Raw genomic sequence first — 25,997 nt, forward strand, 5'->3', positions numbered from 1 at the left:
TGTATGGTGACTAACATAATATAATAAAAAATTATTATTAAAAAAAAGGAGGGCACATATTGCATGGTGCACTGGGTGTTAGACGCAAATAATGAATCATGGAACATTACATCAAAAACTAAGGATGTACTGTATGGTGACTAACATAATAAAAAATTATAAATAAATAAAAACTTGAAACATAAAAAAATAACTATAGGTGGTATAATTTACTAATGGATACACAATATAAAAACATATAAATTGGAACATCTAAACCATAGAGAGGGGTTGAGTAAAAGGGTAGATATTTTGTATGGGACTGTTACGGTTATAAGATATTTTATGTAAGCCTCATGTAACCAGAAAGCAAAAACCTACAGTAGATACACGCAAAATAAAGAGAAAGGAATCAAAGCATACCACTGTGGGAAATTGTCAGTTCATAAAGAAAGACAGCAAGAGAGGACAGGAATAAAGGAACTACAAAAAGAGCCAGAAAACAAACTTTTTTCCAGAAAGGTTTTTTTAAATGGCAATAATGAATCCTTTCCTATCAATAGTTACTTTAAATGTAAATGGATTAAATTTTCAAATAAAGATTTAGAGTGGCTAAATAGATAAAGAAATGATCCAAGAATATGTTTCTTACAAGAGACTTACTTTAGCTTTGAAGACACTCATAGGCTGAAAATAAAGGGATAGGAAAAAGATACTCCATTCAAATGGAAACCAAAAGATGGCAGTGGTAGCTATTCTTATATCAGACAAAATAGACTTTCAATTAAAAGCTGTAATGAGACAAATAAGGTGATTATATAATGATGGAAGGGTCAGTTCATTAAGAGCATATGACAGATGTAAGTGTATATGCCTCCAACTTCAGAGCACCTAAATATAGAAAGCAAATACTAACAAAACTAAAGAGAGAAATAAACAGCAATACAATAATAATAGGGGATGTCAAAGCCCCACTTTCAATATTGGATAGATCATCCAAACAGAAAATCAATAAGGACACATTGGACTTGACTTAGGGCCCTATACTTAGGACCTAATGGACCTAACACATATATACAGAATATTCCATCCTAAAGCAGAGTAGGATAAACATTCTTCTCAAGTGCACATGGAATAGTCTGGGGATAGATCATATGTTAGGCCACAAGACAAGTATTAATAAATTTAATAAGATTAAAATTATATGAAATATCTTTTCTTATGACGATTTGAAACTAGAAATCAATAACAGGAAGAAAGCTGGAAAATTCACAAATATGTAAAAATTAAACACCACACTCCTGAATAACCAGTGGGTCACAGAAGAAATCAAAAGGGAAATTTAAAAAAAATCTTGAAACAAAAAATGGAAACACAACATACTGAAACTTATCAAACATTAAATAAATAAACAAATAAATAAAGCAGTTCTAAGAGGAAAGTTTATAGTAATAAATGCCTACATTAAGAAAAATCTCAAATAACTGAACTTTATGCCTCGAAGAACTAGAAAAATAACAAACTAAGCCCAAATTTAGTAGAAGGAAGGAGATGAAGATCAGTCCAAATTTAGCAGACGGAAGGAGATAAAGCTCTGCTAAAAATATAGAAAATGAACAGAAAAACAATAGAAAAGATCAAGGAAGGAAACTTAGAGTTGGGTTTGTTTTTTAAAAAGATAAACAAAATTGACAAACCTTTAGCTAGACTTGCCAAGAAAAGAAGAGAACGCAAATAAATGAAATTATAGATGAAAGAGGACATTACAACTGATACAACAGAAATACAAATAATCATGAGACTAGTGTGATAATTATATGCCAACAAATTGGACGGTTTGAATAGAAACATACAACCTACCAAGACTAAATCAAGAAGAAATAGAAAGGCTGAACAGACTAGAAACAAGTAAGGGGAGTGAATCGGTAATCAAAAACTTCCCAACAATGAAAAGCTGAGGACCAAATGGCTTCATGGGTGAATTCTATTGAACATTTAAGAAGAATGAATACCAGTCCTTCTCAAACTCTTTCAAAAAATTGAAGAGGAAGGAACATTCACACACTTATTTTACAAGGCCAGCATTACCGTGATAACCAAAAGTCAGATAAGGACACTAAACTGAGGGTTACAGAAGGGAGGGGGGTGGGGAATGGGGTAACCGGGTGATGGGTATTAAGGAGGGCATGTGTTGTGATGAGCACTGGGTGTTATATGCAACTAATGAATTGTTGAACTACATCAAAAACTAATGATATACTATATATTGGCTAACTGAGCATAACAAAAAAAACAAGAAAGGAAATCTACAGACCAATATCTCTGATGAATAGAGATGCAAAAATTCTCAGCAAAGTACTAGCAAATCAAATTCAGCAGCTCATTAAAAGGATCACACAGCATGAACAAGAGGGGTTTATTTCTGGAATTCAAGGATTGTTCAGTGTAAAACTGATATACCACATTAATGGAATGCTATGTTGAAATCATATGATCATCTCAGTAGATGCAGAAAAAGCACTTGACAGAATTCAACAACTTTTCATGATAAAAACTCTCAACAAAATGGGGCACCTGGGTGGTGCAGTTGGTTGAGTGCCCGGTTCTTGGTTTCAGCTCAGGTTGTGATCTCAGGATTGTGAGATCAAGGCCCAAGTTGGGCTCCATGCTCAGCCTGGAGTCTGCTAGGGACTCTCTTTCCCTTTGCCTCTGCCCCTCACCCCCATCTCTCTCTTTCTTTCTAAAATAAATAAATCTTTAAAAAAAGAAAAAACTCTCAACAAAGGACATAGAAGCAACACACCTCAACATAATAAAGAGCATACAAGACAAGCCCACAGCTGACATCATGCTCAACAATGAAAGGCTGAAAGCTTTTCCTCTAACATCAAAATCAGACAAGGGTGCCTAATTTCACCATTCCTTTTCAACATAGAAGTTTTAGCCATAGTGATTAGGCAAGAAAACTAAGAAATGGCATCCAGATTGGTAAGGGAGAAGTAAAATTGTTTCTATTTGCATATGACATGACCTTATATATAGAAAATCCTGAAGCTTCTCCCCGCAAACTAACTAATAAATTCAGTGAAGTTTCAGAATACAAAATCAACACACAAAAGTTAATTGCAAAAGTTAATTACACTAACAATGAACTATCTGAAAAAGAAATAAAACAATCCCATTAACAATAGCATCAAAAATAATAAAATACTTAGGAATAATTTAATCAAGGAAGTGAAAGATCTATACACTAACAATTACAAGACACTGATGAAAGAAATTAAAGAAGACACAAGTAAATGGAAAGATAGCCCATGTTTATGAAGGGGAAGAATTAATATTCTTAAAATGTCCATGCTGCATAAAGCCATGTATAGATTCAATATAACCCTTATCAAAACGCCAGATTTTCCAGAAATAGAAAAAACAATCCTAAAATTCAAATGGAACTACAATATACCTTGTATAGCCAAGCAATCTTGAGAAAGAACACAGCTGGAGGTATCACACTTTCTTCTTTTTTTTTTTTCAACATCAACTTTTCTTTTTTTTTTTTTCTTTTAATGTTCTTTTATTATATTATGTTAGTCACCATACAGTACATCCCTGGTTTCTGATGTAAAGTTCGATGATTCATTAGTTGCGTATAACACCCAGTGCACCATGCAATACGTGCCCTCCTTACTACCCATCACCAGTCTATCCCATTCCCCCACCCCCTCCCCTCTGAAGCCCTCAGTTTGTTTCTCAGAGTCCATAGTCTCTTATGCTTCATTCCCCCTTCTGATTACCCCCCTTTCTTTATCCCTTTCTTCCCCTACCGATCTTCCTAGTTCTTATGTTCCATAGATGAGAGAAATCATATGATAATTGTCTTTCTCTGCTTGACTTATTTCACTTAGCATTATCTCCTCCAGTGCTGTCCATGTTGCAGCAAATGTTGAGAACTCGTTCTTTCTGATAGCTGACTAATACACTTTCTGATTTCAAACTATATTATAAATTTATAATAAAACAGTGTGGAAAAAAACAAAAACAAACTGTGGTACTGGCATAAAAATAGGTGCACAGACCAATGGAACAAAATTGAGACCCCAGAAATAAACCCACACATATATGGTGAACTAATATTTGGCAAGGGAACCAATAATATTCAAAGGGGAAAGGAGAGTCTCTTCAGTAAATGTTGGGAAAACTGGATATTCACATGCAGAAGAATGAAATTGTACCTCTTACAACCACTCACAAAAATTAATTCTAAATGGATTAAATGTTAGACCTGAAACTGTAATCTCCCAGAAGAAAACAGAGCAAGGCTGCTTGACATTGGTGTTGGTGATATTTTTTGAATATGACACCAAAAGCACAACAGTGAAAGGGAAAATCAACAAGTGAAACAACATTAAAACAAAATAGCTTCTGTACAGCAAAAGAATCAGCGAAACGAAAAATCAGCCTACAGGATAGGAGAAAATATTCACAAACCATATAGGTGACAAAATACGTAAGGAACTCCTAAAGTTCAAGAGCAAAAAACCAAATAATCTGATTTTTAAAATGGGCAAAGGTTCTGACTTTTTTCCCAAAGAAGACACAAAAATACATGAAAAGGTATTCAGTATCACCAATCATTAAGGAAGTGCAAATCAAAACCACAATGAAATATTATCTCACACCTGTTAGAATGCCTGTCATCAGAAAGACAAGAGGTACAAACTTCTAGTTATAAAATAAATAATTCATGGAGCGGAAAGTACAGCATAGGGAGTATAGTCAATAATATTATGGTAACATCAGGTGTTATTATATGGTGACAAATGTTGACTGCACTTAAACGTGGTGAACATTGAATAATGTATAGTATTGTTGAATCAGTGTTGTACACCTGAAACTAATATAACATGGTATGTCAATTATATTTCAATAATAAAAAATAAAAGAAATAGAGTTTTTAAAAAGATGAGATAAATAGTAGCAAGGATGTAGAGAAAAAAGAACTCTTGGGGCACCTGGGTAGCTCAGTCAGTTGAGCAGCCCACCTGTGATTTCCGCTTCGGTCATGATCTCAGGGTCATGAGATCGAGCCCCACATCATCAGGCTCCACACTCAGTGGGGAGTCTGCTTGAGGTTCTCTCCCTTTGCCCCTCTCCCCACTTGCGCTCACTCACTCTCTCTCTAAAATAAATAAATCTTTAAAAAAAAGAGAGAGAGAATTCTTGTGCACTGTTGTTGGAAATACAAATTCGTACGGTCACTATAAAAAACAGAATGGAGATTCCTCAGAAAAATTGAACTACTGTATGATTCAGCAATTCCACTTCTGGGTGTATAGCCAAAGGAATTGAAATCAGGATCTCAAATAGATAGCTATACTTCCTTGTTCATTGCAGTATTATTCACAATAGCCAAGACATAGAAACAACCTAAGTGTCCACTGATGAATGAATGGGTAAATAAAATATGGTATATATACAATGGAATATTAATCATCCATAATAAAGACAGAAATCCTGCCATTGGTGACAACATGGATAAAACTTGAGAGCATTATACTAAGTGAAATAAGTTAGAGAGTGACAAATACTTTATGATCTCATTTATATGTGGAATGTAAAAAAGCTGAACTCACAAAAACAAAGAGTAGATTGGTGGTTTCCTGGGGCTAGGGAGTAGGGGAAATGAGGAGATATTAATCAAAGTGTATAGACTTTCAGTTATAAGAGGATTAAGTTCTGGGGATCTAATGTGAAGCATGGTGACTATAGTTAATAGGAGTGTATTTTGTACTTGAAAGTTGTTAAAACAGTAGATCTTAAACATTCTCAGCATGCCAACAGCAAAAAGGTAATTATGTTAGATGAAGGATGTGTTAACTAACCTTATTGTGGTACACGTTTAGCAATTTTATACATGTAGCAAATCATCATGTTGTGTACCTTAGACTTATATAATGTTACATGTCAATTATATCTCAATAAAGCTGGGAAAAAAAAACTTTTCCAGAACATAGGTATGAATGTCCAGATTGAAAGGGCCTAACAAGTATTTAGCACTTAATTATGAACCTTCAGCTCACTAAAGCTGCATGCTTCCAGCAAGAAAAATAGGTCACCTACTAAGGATTTGTCATAAGAATATCATTTGTCTTCTTAATAGCAACATTGAAAACTAGAAAATAATGAAATATTGCCTTTAAAATTCTAAGGGAAAATAAAATTTGACCTAGAATTCTATTTTTATTCAGCCACATTATCAATCAAATGGGAAAGTAGCCTAAAGAAAATTTTGGTCACTCAAATTATCAAAACAAACAACTATAAAGTCTCTTCAACCCTTTTTCAGGAAACTACTGAAGGACAAATTATTTCTTTAAAATGAGGGAGTAAACCAAAAGAGAATTATATGCCCTCCAGGAAAGGGATTCCGACTCAAAGGAGAGTTGCAAAGAGGTGGGTTACTGTTGGAGGGAGGTTCCAGGATGACAGTTTTGCAATAGGTCTAGAGAGTATCTGGTTCCGATAAAAACAGAAGGGCAGCCAGGAAACCTCTCTAGGAGAAAAATGATTTCAGAGGATATTTGGTAGTTTTACCATGTGGAGAATGTTTTTGAAAGATACTTTTTAAAAAAGGTATTTTATAGAGCTATAGGAGGGCATAAGAGAAAACCCTATAATTTAAATAAAACTAAGATTTCTAAAACAAAAGCAGAATGTAGTAGAAGAAAGAAAATGTAATTGAAGGACACTATTTGGTCCATCAGTAAACAATATTTAAAAGTTACAATCTGGGGGCGCCTGGGTGGCACAGCGGTTAAGCGTCTGCCTTCGGCTCAGGGCGTGATCCCGGCGTTATGGGATCGAGCCCCACATCAGGCTCCTCCTCTATGAGCCTGCTTCTTCCTCTCCCACTCCCCCTACTTGTGTTCCCTCTCTCGCTGGCTGTCTCTATCTCTGTCGAATAAATAAATAAAATCTTAAAAAAAAAAAAAGTTACAATCTGGGCACCTGGGTGGCTCAGTTGTTATGCGTCTGCCTTTGGCTCAGGTCATGATCCCAGGGTCCTGGGATAGCCCCGCATCAGGCTCCCTGCTCAGCGGGAAGCATGCTTCTCCCTCTTCCAGTCCCCCTGCTTGTGTTCCCTCTCTCGCTGTCTCTCTCTCTCTCTCTGTGTCAAATAAATAAATAAAATATTTTTTTAAAAATACTGTTTAAAAAAATAATAAAAATTACAATCTTATTGAGATATTAGGAAGATAGATGAAAGGAAATGGGCACAAACATATGTGAAAATCCTTAGCTGCCATTGTAAGAAGCCAATAGATAAATCTAAAACTGCATAAAAAGAGAGCAATATAAATGTGACATTTAGAAATATTTGGTGAATTTTAGGGAAAAATTATAAAGAGTTGAAAGTACTTATCTCTAGGAAATAGTACAGGATGAATAGAGGACTGATAATTTTATTGCAAAACTTTTAGGGTTATTTACTTTTAATACTATGTGCTTATATTACTTTTAATACATTTAAATGTTAATTTTAAAATGTTGGCATCGAAAAGGCCAAAGAAAGTTTCAAGCCCCTTTTAATATATTTTCATTCCATGCTGATTTTTCTGTCTTTTATCCCATGTATTTGCTTTCCAGATAGGGAAGAAAAACCATTTGAAACCAACCTTTGAAATCAGTCCATAAATTTATTGAAAACCACAAATTTTTATGTTAAATTGAATATGGTAAATGCACAGCATTTAGGTTAAATCTTAAATTCATCAAGAAGTTTCAAAAGCATGACCTTTTGGAAGCTTTTTGTATGAACACTTAATCTAATACTGGAGATTACAAAAACTCCATGTGAAACTTTCTGATTTCTTTGTTTGTTTTGTTTTGTTATTATGATGATATGTTAGTCACCATACAGTACATCATTAGCTTTTGATTTGGTGTTCCATGCTTCATTGTTTGCGTATTACACCCAGTGCTCCCTGCAATACGTGCCCTCCTTAATACTCATCACCGGGCTAGCCCGTTCCCCCACCCCCCTCCCCTCTAAAACCCTCAGTTTGTTTCCTGGAGTCCATAGTCTCTCATGGTTCATTTCCCCCCCTTCATCTTTCCCTTCCTTCTGATGATCTCCCTGCTATTCCTTATGTTCTACAAATAAGTGAAACCATATGATGATTGTCTTTCTGATTTTAATACTCTTTGTCACTCATATTACAAGAAAACCTTTATAAATAGGATTATATCTTAATTAATTTACAGCACTTTGTTTTTCCTAAAAAAAAAAAAAAAACCCACACAAATCAATCCCCTATGCAAGTGTTGAGTGGTAATAATTGATGAAAATCTCTTTAAATGCACAAATGGATTTTCTCTTCTACATAACAAGAACCAGAGGAAGCCTCCAATGCTCCTCAGTTCTTACTTCTGCATGATAACACGTCCAAACCCACTTACAGCAACAGAGAGTTGGTGCTGCCCAAACTAGAAAGCATTTCAAAGGGCAACAACAAAATATTTATGTTAATTTTAATTAGCTATGCCTTTTTGGGGAATGTAGACACTTGAAGATTATATAAGAGCTTCTAAATTGTGGGAAGATCTAACAGAGCACTCACATTATAACCTGTTATGTTACTATCTTTCTACAATAGCATGTGTTGGGAACAGTGTTAGTCTGTTATCTTCTAATTAATATTATTAATTTTTATTAGATCGGTATGTGTACTTTCATTTCTGGACTTCAGTCAATTGATTGGATTATTCACTAACAATGAAGCATCATTTTATTAGTGATCCCGACTAGATATGTCTTCTATTTCCTTGTGAGACCCACAATACTTAACACAATTCTAAACATATATAGCAGGCAATTAAATGTGTTCTTCAGTTGAATAGAATCTCTAAAGTTGCAGGGTTTTTTTCCATATTGGTAGACTTTTGAAGATTAAATGAACCAGAGACTTAAAAGGGATGAAAATGCCTTCTGTATGGGGGAAATTTGGCAGTACAGTAATGTAGTGCATACATTTTTTAATGAGAAAGGAAAATTTATTCCAAGCATAAAGAACACAAAAGCAATCCTAACAGAATATTTTGTTTAATTATCTGGTAATCAATGAGAAAAATTGGATAAAATAAAAAAAGTTTTCCTAGGAAAAGATAAGTTACCAGTGTTAACAGAAATACAGATTTAAAAGAAAAAAGTGTTAGTATTTGGCTGGCCAGATAGATAGGCAGACAGACATCTGGCCAGCCAAATATCTTATATATACTCACAAAGGTCTTTGAATACTATGAAGTTTATAACCAGGAGACAAATTACTGAATGATTAGGTAATCACATCTTCAGCTCTAATACATTAGGCCATATTTTTTTCCACAATGATTATATATACTCCCACTAGCAATGTCCATGCAATTCTTAATTAATTTATATTTGATGTACATTGTACATTGCCTGATGTACTTAGGATATAAAGATGATTAAAATAGGGGTTTTTGCTCCCTGGGAGGGCAGTCTAGAGTTGGATAGCAAACATGGAGACAATACATTATGGCTCTAGTACAGGTGGGGATGGTTCTAAAGAGGGACGTATCAGCTGGCCAGCTGAATGCTGCTTAGTCACAGGAGTGGTTTCTCATTATAATGCTGTAAAAGATGTTCCAGAATGCCAGTTTTGATGCCTTTCTCTGGCTACCCATGCAGTGTGCTTTTAGACTGGTTTGAAAATTCTCCTCAAATTTGATGCTTCTGAAATCTAGAATGACATTTGTTATTATAACTACAGCTGTTTTACACTGAAATTAGTGGTAAACTCCTGTATATAGTTATAACTGAACATTTATGTTAAAGATTGGTAATCATTTTCAAGAGTTAATCAGTAAATCCACTTGAGAAGAATGACTTAGTGCAGCCCCTGAAAGTGAAAAAACAATGGAAAGCATTTTAGTCCAATAACCTTTCCAGTAGGATATGGGTCAGTATACTGTAGAAAACTTGATTTTTTTGAAAACCTGATTCTTTAAAAGATTTTTTGTATATGATGGATTTTTTGTACATATACATTCTGTGTGATGATTTCCCAAGCTGGTGGAGGCCTATTTTATTATATTTATTATATATCATGGAAACAGTCCCATGAATGGACATTAATAGCCAATAATAATTAACTAATATAGCTAATAATACATGTGAATATTTAATAATTAGCAAATACAGCTAGTAAGATACATTTAAATTAATATTTAATTGTATTCAGTTTTCCAGATGCACACATTTAACCCTAAATAAAATTAAGGAGGGAATGTAATGTGATGATCACTGAGTGTTGTATGCAACTAATGAATCATTGAACCCGATACCGAAAACTAATAATGTACTATATGTTGGCTAATTGAATTTAAATTTTAAAAAATTGTTTACCCATTTTTCTGTTGATGGACATTTAAGTTATTTTTACTTTGGGGCTTTTACAAATTAAACTATTATGAAAATTGTGTACAAGAAAAAAAAGAAAGAAGAAATGAAACCATTCTACTCAGAAACCATCCTTCCTACCCATGTGATATAGAATAAATGAGTGCTGTCTCACACGTCTACAGCCCAAGGGGAGCTCTCATTGTTGAGGTTACCAAGACCAGGGACTGAACTGTCATGAACTCACAATTCTTCCTGGCCAAGGTTTCCTTCTAAATGTAACTGACTTTTCTATAAAAAACTACTTATAAAGAAGAATACCAATAATAATAAAATAAGAATGATCAGCCACTTACAATATTATAGATACTGTGGCAGGTTAATCTGCACAAAGCCCTATGAGGTTGAGTTCAGTACAAAATGTTATCCTTACTTTATAGATGAGCAAACACAAGTGTGAGTCAAGATTTAAAGCCAAGTGTCCTGACTTCTGCACTTAGGTCCCTAGCTAATATATCATGCTGCTTCCAATTATGTAATTTAAGCCTCACAGTAACTGTGAGGAAGACAATAAAAGCTTTTATGTCAGTTTTACAATCGAGGAAAATGTGTCTTGGAGGGACTAAGCAATTTATCTGATTTCACAACTCCTTTGCATGTAGCTAGGATTGGAATCTACTTTTTCTAACGTCAGCCAGCTGCAGAGGAACAGCATGTTTGTAGTTTAAAGACTACTGCCTCCAGTGTAGAGAGCCTAGAGAAGCTGGATCTTAGAGCTCAGGAGGTGGTAGAGAGCATGGAGAGGACAGCACCAAAACACAAATCCAGTAGCAAGCACCTGTGACTTGGCTGGTACTTTGAGCTGGAGAGGCTTGGGTTTGAATCTAGACTTTGCCCCCTTCTTGCTGTCTGATCTTCAGCACATCACTTCCTTACACCAAGCTTTAGTTGCCTCCATCAAATACAAATAGCATTGTTCTTAAAATGTTATCAGAATTAAGTGAGAACATATATGGAAAAGACTGCAGAATGCCTAGCATATGGAAGGTGCTCAATAAAAGTTAGTTTCCTTCCCGGATGAGTAAATTTTTCTTTCTTTCTTCCCACAGCACTTATCTAGCCGGCAGAGTGTCCAGCAAAGCACATCCCAGGTAAGCAGCTTAGCTAGGCCTCCCAGTCTTTTCCCTCAGTACTTTAAGAGATCACAGCATGGGGATGCAACAGGCAATGATAGCCCCCACGGACATCTTGATGGTGTGATGCCTTTCATCTAAATAGCCCTGAGCTCCAAGCAGATTTGCCTTGTCTCCCCTCACTCCTCTGTGCAAATTTACATAGGCACAATTGAAATAACGTAGACTGGGAGACTAAAATGAATCCATCTGGGAGAAAGTAAAAGTGTCATTTAGAATGGTATCTATTACCATCTAACATTGCAAATGAAGTGCATCAAGTGATAGCCTCTCCAAGAAATAACTTTGAATTTAGAAGTTCATGGAGAATTTAGGAGTTTGTGACCTGGTGGAGATATTAAGTTCACTCGTAAGTTGGAATTACCGTTTCCATAGCTCCTTCACTCAGTTTACTTCTCCCAGCTGCATGTTTGCCTGCCTCAAACCAAGTATATTGACACAGCACTCTCCTACTAGCAGAGAAGACACCTTCTGTCTCTCTTACATGATCCCCTTTGGTAGTATGAGGAGAGTTGGTCATTTAGTTTTCATTTTACTTATAATCAATGTAGTGAATAATTAAAATAGGAACGACTGGTTTTTTTGCCTTCCTCCTTAGGTAGATACAATGCGCCCACGTCATGGGGAAACCTGTCGGATGCCAGTGCCACACCACTTCTTCCTCAGCCTGAAGAGTTTCACCTACAATACCATTGGGGAAGACACCGATGTCTTCTTTTCCTTATATGATATGAGAGAAGGCAAGCAGATCAGGTAAAAGTTACTAGAACTTGTGGTGAGGTTGAGACTTGTAAGGATGGTATTACCTGGGTCATAAGCATCTCTGACTTTCAGAGAAGATAGATGCACAGAGAAGGAAAAAACAAGATAAAGTAACCTCTTACTGAGCTGGGAGTTTTGCCTCAAATCCCAGTGTACCTTGAAGTCACGTGTGGCCTCTTTTTTTATCCTATGCCTATTTCCACATGGAAGTTCAAATCCCAGTCTTGGCTGTCACCACCTCAGGGAGAAAACAGGATGCAACTATTCAGTGCCAGAGAAAACACATAGGAGAAACACAGAACAAAGCAAATTCAGCAGAGAGGCCCCACTCTAGAATGTAGGAAGCCCTGGGCTCTGCCTTGCTGCATGTGAAAGAGAGGGTTCACAGGGAAAGAGGCTAATGGTGTTCTCCTTTCTGAGAGCAGCCTCAGCCCTCAATGCCATTCCAGCCCTGCAAAGGGGAGAGCATCTTCTGGACAGAAGGGAACGTCGGTCTGACCACATCATTCCTTTTTGTCCTGGATTGGAAGAGAGGCCACAGAATGGGGCCAATATGCAGTAGACCATGTATCTTGGCAGAGCAATGAAGCCTATAATCATGAGCAACTGCGCTGGGCTTCCTTCTTGAAAGGTGGGGAGGAGTCAAGGAGACACTCTGGGCTTCACTTTCTCTATAGGACAGCAAGGCTCTGATGGGGTGAGATGATCATTGTGCCAATTTTAGGGAATCCAGGCATTTCTCTGGTTGTCCTCCAGGTGGGGCAGAGAGAAAATAAATTTGGGGATACTTTTATATTGCTTGGAAATTTCCTGTATTCAGAGTGCTTTATGGGTTTTTTATTTTGTTTTTTTTTACTTAAAATTTGGAAACAGCTGTTCCATTTTTCCAGTTGCATGTTATATGTAGGAAAATTAAAAATGGAAGTTATAACAGTACAAAAGAAAAGCAGTTAATTTTCATGCTCTACGGTACCTCTGATCTTGACACCCCTTGCCCCGAAAATTAAAGCACCCTGCTTCACTTTGGCAGAGAGCTAAAATGATGGGGGCTTGTGGGTTTTCCTTGTCACTGCTGTCTCGCAGTATGGGTGTCTAGAAAGGTTGTGGTTAAAGACAGTTGTGGCAGGGATGGTAGCTACAGGTGCTGGGCACAGGCAAGACTACAGGCCAGGGCTGTGTGGATGCAGATTCTGGCTGCCCCTGTTTTTCTATTAGCCCAGAGGTTTGTAAACTTTATTCCTTATTTTTGTATGTGGAAGAATCCTTTCTAAAAGCTATATTTTTTTAGAAAGTTCAATAAATGAAACAGACAAAATAGAGCTACTTTACTGTTGGAGGGAAAAGGGAAATAACAGAAATCTCACTATGCCCTTTCCCCAACCCAGTATTGGGTGTAACCACTGAAAATCCCTGGGTTTGCAGTTTGAAAACCAGAGCACCCTGCTTTATCATCCTTGAGTGCTAGTGACTGTGTCTTCTCTTTCCGTGATCCCAGCACCTCACACAGTGCCTGTGCCCAGTACATGCTTTATCGGCCTTACTGTACAGAGAAGATCCAAGCCCAGCAGAGACACCCCTGCTCTGGTTTGTAATCCATGCAGGATCATCACTGCATCAGTTGTTTTATCTTTGGGCTGATTATTTATAATTGAGCCTCAAGAAATAATAAAACATTTTAAAAGAAGAGAGGTTAAAAAAAATTTTTTTTTGTAGAGTTGCTGGAAATGTTTTGGTCATTTAAAAATCCCTAGATATTAGAGAACTATACCAGCTTCCCATTCACATAATAAACTTGTAAGGTCCTTAACTGAAAATACCATTTACTTTCTTTTGTTTTAAGAGTGAACTTATAATGCAGAATTTTAGATCTAGGTTTAATTGATAAGTGTTCCTTCTTCCTTCCATTAACATTTGTGTAGTTGTATAAGCCCTCAAAAATTTTAGTTCATTAAACTGATGATACCAACTAAGTATGCTTTCCTAATGATTAGGTATTAAACTGGTCATATATTACTGCCTTGAAGCAGTTATCAGAAATGATGAAAGGTTAGGGATCTATTACATTAGGTGCACAGAGTGTTGATACAGAGCAATGTTTATCAATCAAAGAGTGCTAGTCTAGTGTTCCATATTGCCAGGACACTCTCACCTCTGTGACTGAGAATGCATGTGAGCAGAGGGAGCAGGCTAATGAGAGGACCAGGTGTTCCTTCCCTCGGAGTCTCATTGCTGATCCCACAGGCAAATCTAGAGAGGCTCCAGTGAATGACGAACTGCAAACCCGCATAGCACATCCTGATAGATGTTGACTGATGAGTATTAAACAATCTGCAGAAAGGAAGAAGCAGCAGCTGGTAGGGCCTTAGTAGCTGTAACTGTTTTTGTGACATGTTATCATTCTGTACAAAATCATAAATATTTAGCCTTGAAATCTAAATCTCTGATTAAGACCTCTCCCCTGAGCTTCAGAGTCTCATTTCCTTTTTCCTACCAGACATCTGCCCTTGGATGTCCCTCAGACATTTCTACCTCAGCATATCTAAACTCAATTCATTTTCTTTCTTTACACATATACTTCCTTCTGTGCTCCTTAAATCAAGTGAAAGGCATTATCATTTGCTCAGAGATACATGCCATAAACTTTGGTGTCCTCTTAGGCTCCTCTCTGTCTATCTCCTTCCTTTCTCAATTAATCACTGTATCTTATCAACTTCTGTCTCCCAAAATCAATCAATTCACTCCCCCTACACCATCGCTGTTGTCACCCCAGATCCTTCACATTTCTTCCCAAATACAGACTCCCTGAATCTACAGCCTTCCTACCCTGAGTTATTGTCCATAGCACCACCATACTTATCTTTTAAAAATGCAAACTGTTCACATCGACTCCCACTTAACCTAAAGCCCTTGTTACTTAGTGTGACATAAAAAGTCCAGCATGATATAATTCTATTTCTCTAACCTTATTTCCTGCATCTTGGTGACTTAGTTGTCTTACCCTAAACATGCTTTTCTCTTTCATGCCTCCCTACCCTTGCCGGCTTGGTAAACTCCTGTCCATTGAAACTCAGCCAAAGGAAACATTCCTCAGTATTTATAAGTATTGTCAGGCCCTGGGACTTCATTGTGCCCATGATAACACCCTGTACCTAGCTTTATTACATTATTAGATATTAGATTGGAATCATACACGTGCATGTAGATTTCGCCCACATTTCAGGGAGCTTTCTTGTGTGTCTTTACCGTCACCCCCCACCCCAGGGCTAAGCGTAGGACTCTGGATATTGGAGCATTAAATAATTATTTATTGAGTGAATGAATGAAGAAGTGGTCAAATAACAATTCAGTCCTCTGTGAATCAAGAAATTTTTATTTAATTGAGCCATTTTGCAAGGATTTACTAAGAATTTCTTGTTTGTGGGCCCCTGTAATAACTGCTTGGGATTTAGAGGTTTTAAACGACTGTCCCTCACCCTGAGGAGGTCTGAACAGGGCATTACAGGATTTCTAGAAGGTGTAAAACATGTTTTCCTCATTTTAAGTACCAAAGCTAAGTGGAAAAGTAAGATTAGGGCATATGTCTTACTGACATGCAGCAAGACTTTAAGCACAAGAAGCAGTCAGGAAAAAACAAAAAATACAACTCTTTAGACAGAAACTTTTATGGAGTTTTTTTAAGCTAAAAAAATGAGCAGTCTTGTCTAAATCATTGGTTGTTTTATATTTTTTTCTAATCAATTACATTTTAGACCTTGCTTTATATTTAGGATTAAACTGTATCGTTTGGGCAAGAAATATAGTCAACTTTACCATGTAATACACTGAGAGAGATGGCTTTTTCTGTCACAATTAGCTAGATCAGTTGTCACCAAGGTTTTGAATTCAATATTCGAAGAAGTACTTTTTAAAAATAAAAAAGAAATTAGAGAAGAAGAGGCTCATTGAAGCACTGAGAAACCCATTGGAGAGAGGGCTCTTGGAGAGAGGGCTCTTGGAGAGAGGGCTCTTGGAGAAAATGAAAGTAATTGAATTAAAGAGTGTCCAGGATCCAGATAAGGTACTAATTCATTCGTTCAACAGATATTTATTAAACATCTACTAGCTGTTGGGATAGAACTTAGGGATACTGAGGTGAGCAAGAGAAATATCTGCTTGTCTTCCTGGACCTTATGATCTAGAAGAGAGACTGTCTCTCTCTACTGGAGAGAGGTCACCAAACACATGATCACATGAATAAGTAGGTAGTTTAAAAAGTATGATAGGTGTTGTTAAGGAAAATCATGCAGAGTGCTCTGAAACCTCATGTAGATTGGAGTGAAGGGAGGCTCTTACGGCATCCGTGTTGAGGCTTAAAGTATGAGTAAACAGAATGAGTGGATAATGTGATCCAGGCAGAAGAAGGCCTAGAGGCAGGGGGAAACTTGGTATATTCAGAGAACTGAATGGCAGTCAGTGTTGCTGGAATGTTGCAAGTGAGAGAAGGAAAGGATATCTCAAGAGGGGATTGAAGAGATAGTCAGGGGCCAGATTATACAGGGCCTTGTAGTCATGTAAGGATTTTGGATTTTATTGGAAGTTCAATAAGAAAAGCTACTCAAACACAAAAAGTTGCAAAGGCAAAAGCATGAGTTAGACACAACAAAGATATCAACGTATGTATTCAGGAAATTAGAAGAGGTTATTAGAGCTGGGAAGAGGTTTGTATTGACAGTAAACTCCAGGTCTTGAACCTGTTTCTTACTCATCTTTGCTCACAGCCCCTTGAACAAAGAAAGAACTCAGTAAATGTTCAATCAGAAAATGTGTTAGAGACAAGATTAAATATGTCTAGAATAGCCCTGAAAACCCTGTATACTGATTTAGATTTGATGCATTAGATAACCCTTATGAATCCTTGAGCAGGGGGATGACATGAACGACGTGTTGAAGGTGGTGATTTGAGATTATCATAGTGGTATTATAGAGGTTAAACTAGAAAATAGATAAGTTAGAAGCTGTTGCAGACATGAAGTGATAAAGCCTCAGGATAAGGAGGCTAGTAGTAAGATTAGAGAAGATAGGGCATCATGCCCTGTAAGATTTGGACCCAGCCTCATCACCTCTATAAGCTAATTTCTTATCCTTCCCTCGTTGATCAGTCTAGTTTACAGTGGCCTCCTTGCTATTCCCTGAAAATACAACACGTTTCTACTTTAGGGCCTTTCTTTGCATCTGCTATTTCTCGAATGTCCTCATGGTGCTTGCATCCTCACCTTCAAATATCACCCTTTCAGGCTTTTCCTGGCCACTCTATGTAGAATTGAAACCACTAGGAGTACCTGGGTGGCTCAGTCGGTCAAGCGTGTCTGCCTTTGGCTCATGATCTCAGGGTCCTGGGATAGGGCTCCCATGTTGGACTCCCTGCTCAGTGAAGAGTCTGCTTCTCCATCTTCCTCTGCCCTCACCCCTGCTCATGCTTTCTCTCTCCATCTCCTCTCTCAAAATAAATAAAATCTTTAGAATTGAAACCATCATTACCACTATCTCCCACATACACATCCATATTCTCAGTGTCTCTTCCTTGCTTTATATTTTTCCTTAGCACTTAGCACCATCTAGCATACTAAAAAGTTTACATATTTACCTTTTTTATTGCCTGTGTTCAATCACTGGGCTGTAAGCACTATGAGAACAGAGATTTTTTAATCTTATTCACCAGCAAATCCCCTGAACCTAATAGAGTATGGTAGGTACTCAATAATTATTTGTTGAAAGGACGAATAGTCTACTAAATGTAACAATAAACTTACTTATTTCTCTTATCACTTTTTCTATTTCTAAAACCTATAACTCAGTGGTTTGTTGTTGTGGTGGTGGTGGTGATGGTGGTTTTACCCTGGAAACAAGGAGAATGGTGCTATAATTATTGAAGCCAGTTGAGTGAAGGAAATGATGAGTTCAATTTGGACTATGTTGAGTTTGAAGTGATAGCCAAACAACCCACAGGTCATGTGGTGGGGGCATCTGGGATGCAGGTGAAATGTCACAGATGGAGATGAGAATTTTCATGGGAATAGTTTCTGTATGCAGAAACAAAGCTATCTGAAAAAGAGAACATGTGAGAAGAGCAAAGGGCAAAACACGGGAAATATGTCAGTCATTAAGAAAACAGTTAATGTATACCTAACATGCACAATGTACTGCTGCCAAGTAATTTAGGAATTCATTTAAGGCTTGGAAAATAAATGCCACTAAAAGAGAAGAAACAATTGAACACAGCTGGAAGCATCATAGTACTTGAATTTAAAAAAATATATTACAAAGCTACAGTAATCAAAACAGTATGGTACTGGCATAAAAAGAGATACAATGACCAATGGAACAGAACAGAGAGCCCAGAAATAAACTAACACATATACAGTCAACCAATCTTTGATAAGGGTACCAAGAATACACAATGGAGAAAGGATAGTTTCTTCAATAAATGGTGTTGGGAAAACTGGATATCCACGTGCAAAAGAATGAAATTTTTCATACCATTCACAAAAATTAACTCAAAATGGATTAAAGACTTAATGTGTAAGACATTAAATCTTAAAACTTCTATAAGAAAACACAGAGAGACAGCTTATTGACATTGACCTTGGCAGTGATATTTTGGATATGACACCAAACACAAGCTTTGTTGCAAAAAATAAACAAGTGAGATTGTATCAGACTAAAACTTTTATTCTGCACAGCAAAAGAAACAGGCAACAAAATGAAAAGGCAGCCTATGATATTGTAGAAAATATTTTCAAACCGTATATCTGATAAAGTATTAATATTCAAAATATATAAGGAAATCCTACAGTGCAGTAGTAAAAAGAAAAAAAAAAAACCAAATAACCCATTTTAAAAATGGGCAAAGGAACTGAATAGGCATTTCTCCAAAGAAGACATACATATACATGGGCAACAGGTGTATGAAGAGGTGTTCAACATGACTAATCAACGTGGAAATGTAAATCAGAATCACAATGAGATATCACCTCATACCTATTAGAATACCTATCGTCAATAAACAAAAGATAACGAGTATTGGGAAGAATGTGGAGAAAAGGGAACCCTTGCACACGTTAGTGATGTAAATTGGTATAGCCATAATGGAAAACAATATGGAGATTCCTCAAAAAGTAGAAAATAGAATTACCCTATGATCCAGCAATCCCACCGTCAGATATATATCCAAAGGAATTTAAATTAGGATCTCAAAGAGATAGCTGCACTCCCATGTTCATTGCATTATTGTTTACAACAGCAAAGACATGGAAATAACCTAAATTTTCATCAGAAGATGAGTGGATAAAGAAAATGTGATATATACATACAGTGGAATATTTTTCAGCCTTAAAAAAAGAAAGACATCCTCCCAATTGCTACAGTGTGGATGAACTTGGAGGACATTATGTTTTGTGAGATAAGCCAGACGTAGAAGGACAAATATTACATGATAGCACTTATATGATGACTCTAAAATAGTCAAACTCCTAGGAACAGGGAGAAAAATGGCAATTGTCAGAGCCTGGGTGGGGTGAGGAAAATGCAGATGTATTAGGTACAAAGTTCCATTTACATGAGGTAAGTTCTAGAACCCTACTATACAGCATAGTGCTTATGGTTAACAATACTGTCTTGTATTCTTAAAAATTTGCAAGAGGGTAGATCATATGTTGTGTTCTTATCTCACACTATAAATAAATAGTAATAATAATTAGAGTGGGAGGAAACTTTTAGAGGTGATGCATATGTTTATGGCATAGATTGTGGTGATGGTTTCATGAGTATATACTTACCTACAGACTCATTCAGTGTATACATGAAATATATACAGCTTTTCACATCAATCATACCTCAATAAAGTGACTTAAAAAAAAAGAAATGTGGGGAGATGTGAATTTTCCTAGCAAGTGTTGCACCTAATAACAGTTTAAGATTTACTAAATAAAATGTATATGTATCACATAACCAGTATGACAAACATTATGCAGCTTTGCCTCACTTATGCTCTGAAACAATTTTCTAAGATAACCAGTGATCTCATTACAGGAAAATAAAATTGTCTTTCTTCTGGAGGAAAAAAAAAAACAGAGAAGGATTTACCTTACTCCCTTCTTTTTTAAATGGCATTTATCACTTCCTGCATTCTACCTAGTTTAATCATTTATTGTGTTTATCATTTAATTCTGTTTCCTCATTTTGTCTTTTTAAATAAATCTCCTCCTGGGCAGCAATGTTTTTATTTTGTTCACTGAGGTACCCAAGTGCCTGAAATAGTGCTAAGTGCTCAGTAAATATTTCTTGAATAAATGAGTGTAACTATCCAGAATGTAGTAAAAAGATATAAGGAGATGAAAAATATGAAACGAGCATTATGGGACATGGAGAATTGAATGAGAAAAGATAATAAACACCTAACTAGGATCACAGAAAAACGGAAAAGAAGGAAAATTTTCATCACTGATGAAAGACATGAAGGCACAAATAAAAGATTGCTTATTTTCTTTGCTGTCACAAGATTCTTCCTTGGGAGCAGTGCCCTCTTTGATTGTTGTCAGAGGATGGAGAAGCCAAGGTTGTTAAATAGATCTTGTCCTCTTCCCCACCACCTCACTCTGTGGTAATGGTGAATTTAGAACATCCAAGTTGGGCCAAAATGCTTTGTTCTTAATGGATATAGTATATATTGGGGAAAGACATGAAGCTCACTGATGATTTATGGTGTCTTGATGGAAGAAGGTTTCACTACCACAACAACTTTTGGTTTGAGCTATTTGACTTTGAAAGCACTGTTGTGCACAGATATAATTAAAATTAAAATTTAAGAAATAAAGTTATTCACAAAGAAACCCTTAGATTCCCTAATCCAACATAGAGTCAGATGTGACCTTAAATAAGGTGAAAGACTGCCATTGACAGAGCACACAAAATTACCCACATGGAAGAGCCATGGTACGTACAGCTGTTCCTTTAGCTGCATCCACATGCTGGCCTTTGTGGGCAGCTGCCAAAATACTGCATGAACGTTTGTCAGCATGTGGATGCCTTCCTGTGCCCATCACTTTTGCTGAGTACCTCCTCCATGTTTACACACTGACTGTTAACAAATCAGGTCATTGGCTGAATCATGGAACACTACATCAAAAACTAATGATATACTGTATGGTGACTAACATAACATAATAAAATGAAATTAAATTTAAAAAAACAGGTCATTATTAAGAAACACCTCACCCCCAAAAATGAAAAATAAATGATTTATATTTTGAATTTGGGATGCAAGAAAAAAACAAAGTAAACCTAAAGAAAGCAGAAGGAAGAAAATAATATAATAACAGAACTTAAAGAAAGGGTCAATAAAATAAAAACTGATTATCTAAAAAAAGAAACTTTAAAAAAACAGACATACCTTCCTTGGAAAAATGCCTCTTCAGGTCCTCTACCCATCTTAAATTGGATTACTTTTTTTGGTGTTGAGTCCTTTTAGTTCTTTATATATTTTGAATACGAGCCTCTTATCAGATATATCATTTGCAAATACCTTCTCTCATTCTGTAGGTTGTCTTTTTGTTTTGTTGATGGTTTCCTTTGCTGTACAAAAGCTTTTTGTTTTGGTGTGGTCCCAGTAGCTTAATTTGGTTTGGTTTCTCTTGCCTGAGGAGACATATCTAGAAAAATGTTTCTGTGGCTGATGTCAAAGAAAGTACTGCCTATATTTTCTTCTAAGAGTTTTGTGGTTTGTTGGTATGCCCCTGTTGTGGGAATGCAAATTGGCATAGCCAGTGTGGAAAACAGTATGGAGGTTCCTCAAAAAACTAAAAATGCAATCACCATATAATCCAGTAATTCCACTACTGGATATTTACCCAAAGAAAATGAAAACACTAATTTGAAAAGGTCTGTGCATCCCTGTGTTTATTGTAGCATTATTTACAATAGCCCAGATATGGAAACAACCTAAGTGTTCATCGGTAGATGAATGGATGAAGATGTGGTGTATTCAATGGAATATTACTCAGACATTAAAAAGAATGAGATCTTGCCATTTGCAAAAAACATGGTTGGGCCTAGAGGATATAATGCTAAGTGAAATAAATCAGACAGAGAAAGACAGATAACATATAATTTCGCTCATATGTTGAATTTAAGAAACAAACAAACAAAGAGAAAAACAAAAAAACCAGACTCTTAAATACAGAGAACAGACTAGTGTTTGCGAGAAGGGAGGTGGGTGGGGGGAGAGGTGAAATAGATAAAGGCGATGAAAAGTACACTTATCTTGATGAGCACTGAGAAATGTATAGAATTGTTGAATCATCCTGTGGTATATACTAGAACTAAATTAACACTGTATGTTAATTATCTTCAATAAAACAAATTTTAATAAGTATACCAGTAGTAAGAGTAATCAAGAAGAAACACACAGATAAGCTATAAATATTAAAAATTATATGGAACGCATTTATTTAAATCAAGGTAAGGTTGACATAGCATAAAATTAACCATTTTAAAATGAACAGTTGAGTGACATTTACTGCATTCATAATGTAGTACAACCATCACCTCTGTCTAGTTCCAAAACATTTCCATACCCCAAAATGAAGCCCTGAATCTAATAAACAGTTGATCTTTGTTTCTGTCCCCAATCTACCCCTGCTTACCGCTCCTGGTAGCCACCAATCTGCATTCCATCTTTATAGATTTACATATTCTAGATATGTCGCATAAATGGAATCGTATATATATGTGACCTTTTGCACCTGATTTGCTTCACTTATAATGTTTTTAAGGTTCATTCACGTTGTACCATGTATCATCAGTACTTCCTTTCTTTATATGGCTAATTAATATTCCATTGTATGGCTATGCCACAAATTATTTATTTGTTCATTCATTGTTGGATAGTTGCACTGTTTCTACCTTTTGACTGTAGTGAATAGTACTACTGTGAACACGTGTGTATAAGTATTTGATTGCCTGCCTTCTGTTTTTTTAGATATATATCTAGAAGTGGAACTTCTGGGTTATATAGTATTTCTGTTTAACTTTTGAGGAACTGCCAAACTGTTTTTCACAGAGACCTAACCATTTTACATTCCCACCAGCAATATGTGAGGGCTCCAGTTTCAGCACATCCACATCAATACTGTAATTTTCTTTTCTTTTTTTTTTTTTCATTGTAGCTATCCTATAGGGTGTGAATGTGAATTAGTACCTCATTTTTGTTTGATTTGCATTTTAATGGTAACTAATGATGTGAGCATCTTTTCATGTGTTTATTCACCATTTGTATATCTTATTTGGAGAAATGTATATTCAAGTCCTTTGCCTGTTTTTAGATTATTTGTCCCTTTTTTTAGAAATTTAAAAAATATATATATTAACTGAATATTTTGTTTTGTTTTGTTTCCAGTTTTTATTTAAATTCCAGTTAGTTAACAGATAGTGTAATATTAGTTCAGGGGTAGAATTTAGTGATTTGTCACTTACATACACCACACAGTGCTCATCACAACAATGCCTCTTTAAGGCCCATCACCCATTTAGCTCATCCCCCCACCCACCCCTCCAGCAACCCTCAGTTTGTTCTCTACGATAAAGAGTCTGTTTTATGGTTTGCCTGTCTCTTTTTTTCCCTTCTGTGTTCATCTGTTTTGTTTCTTAAATTCCACATATGAATGAAATCACACGGTATTTATCTTTCTCTGACTGACTTACTCGCATGGATAGAGACAACTCTATCCATGTTGTTGTGAATGACAAGATTTCATTCTTTTTATGGCTAATATTCCATTGTATAGATATATCACAACTTTTTTCCCCCAACTTCTTTTTTTATAATAATTTTTTATTATGTTATGTTAGTCACCATATAGTACATCCCTAGTTTTTGATGTAATGTTCCATGATTCATTATTTGCATATAACACCCAGTGCACTGTGCAATACGTTTTCCCAACTTCTTTATCCGTTTTTCAGTTGATGGATATTTGGGGTCTTTCCATAATTTGGCTATTGTTGTTAATGCTGCTATAAACAACTGAATTTTTTTTAAATTTTCATTCCAGTATAGTTAAAATACAGAGTTATATGATTTTTCAGGTGTACAATATAGTGATTCAACAATTCCATATATCCCCTAGTGCTCATCATGACACATGCACTCCTTAATCCCCACCACCTATTTCACCCATTCCCCCCACCTACCTCCCCTCTGGTAACCATCAGTTTTTCTCTGTAGTTAAAAGTGTGTTTCTTGGTTTGCCTCTCTCTGTTTTTTCCCTTTGCTCATCTGTTTTGTTTCTTAAATTCCACATATGAGTGAAATCATATGATATTTGTCTTTCTCTGACTAACTTATTTCGCTTAGCATTATACTCTATCCATGTTGATGCAAATGGTAAGATTTTGTTCTTTTTATGTCTGAATAATATTCTATCCTATGTATATATACCACATCTTCTTTATCCATTCATCCATTGATGGACACTGGGCTACTTCCATAATTTTCTGTTGTAAATAATGCTGCAGTAAACATAGGGGCTTATATCCCTTCAAATTAGTGTTTTCTTATTCTTAGGGTAAATACCCAGTAGTGCAATTACTAGATCATGGGGTAATTCTATTTTTAACTTTTTGAGGAACCTCCATATTGTCTTCCACAGTGGCTGTACCAGTTTGCATTCCCAACAGTACGCAAGTATTCCTTTTTCTCCGCATCCTCACCAACACTTGTCATTTCTTGAGTTTTTTATTTTAGCCATTCTGACGGATGTGAGGTGATATCTCATTGTCATTTTGATTTGCATTTCCCTGATGATGAGTGATGTTGAGCATCTCTTCATATGTCTGTTGGCCATCTGTGTGTGTTCTTCAGAGAGATGTCTGTTCATGTCTTCTGCCCATTGTTTAATTGGATTATTTGTTTTTGGGGTGTTGTGTGAGTTCTTTATATATTTTGAATATTAATCCTTCATCAGATATGTCATTTGCAAATACCTTCTCCCATTCCATGGGTTACCTTTTAGTTTTGTTTGTCATTTCCTTTGCTGTGCAGAAGCTTTTTATTTTGATGGAGTCACAATAGTTATTTTTGCTTTTGTTTCCCTTGCCTTAAGAGTCATATCTAGAAAGACATTGTTATGGCTGATGTCAGAGAAGTCATTGCCTTGGTTCTCTTGTAGGATTTTTATGGTTTCAAGTATCATCACATTTAGGGTCCTGAATCCACTTGGAGTTTTTTGTGTATGGTGTAAGAAAGTGGTCCAATTTCATTCTTTTGCATGTAGCTGTCCAGTTTTCCCAACACCATTTGTTTAAAGAGACTGTCTTTTCCCCATTGCATATTCTTGCCTTTTTTGTTGAAGATTAATTGACCATATAATTATGGGTTCATTTCTGGATTTTCTGCTTGATTCCATTGATCTATGTGTTTGTTTTTGTGCCAGTACCATACTGTCTTGATCACTACAGCTTTGTAATATAACTTAAAGTCTGGAATTGTGATGCCTCCAATTTTGTTTTTCTTTTTTGACATTTTTATTTGTTTTTTTAAGTTGTTAGAGTTCTTTATACTTCCTGGATACTAAATGTTTATCAGATATATGATTTGCAAATATATTCTC

The 25,997-nt window shown here is 36.0% G+C and overlaps 1 protein-coding gene across 2 annotated transcripts in view; it reads left to right on the forward strand.

Annotated features, from left to right (window-relative positions):
• Positions 1 to 25,997, forward strand: part of DOCK3 (dedicator of cytokinesis 3) — a 569,026-nt gene that overhangs the window by 389,552 nt on the left and 153,477 nt on the right. For both annotated transcript variants that reach the window (XM_057311740.1, XM_057311742.1), the window contains 2 exons: positions 11,509 to 11,550; positions 12,191 to 12,345. In XM_057311740.1, the coding sequence (XP_057167723.1) occupies positions 11,509 to 11,550; positions 12,191 to 12,345 (197 nt within the window). The remainder of the gene's footprint in view (positions 1 to 11,508; positions 11,551 to 12,190; positions 12,346 to 25,997) is intronic.

This window comes from Ursus arctos, unplaced genomic scaffold (genome assembly GCF_023065955.2).
Source record: "Ursus arctos isolate Adak ecotype North America unplaced genomic scaffold, UrsArc2.0 scaffold_14, whole genome shotgun sequence".
Taxonomy (NCBI): Eukaryota; Metazoa; Chordata; class Mammalia; order Carnivora; family Ursidae; genus Ursus; species Ursus arctos.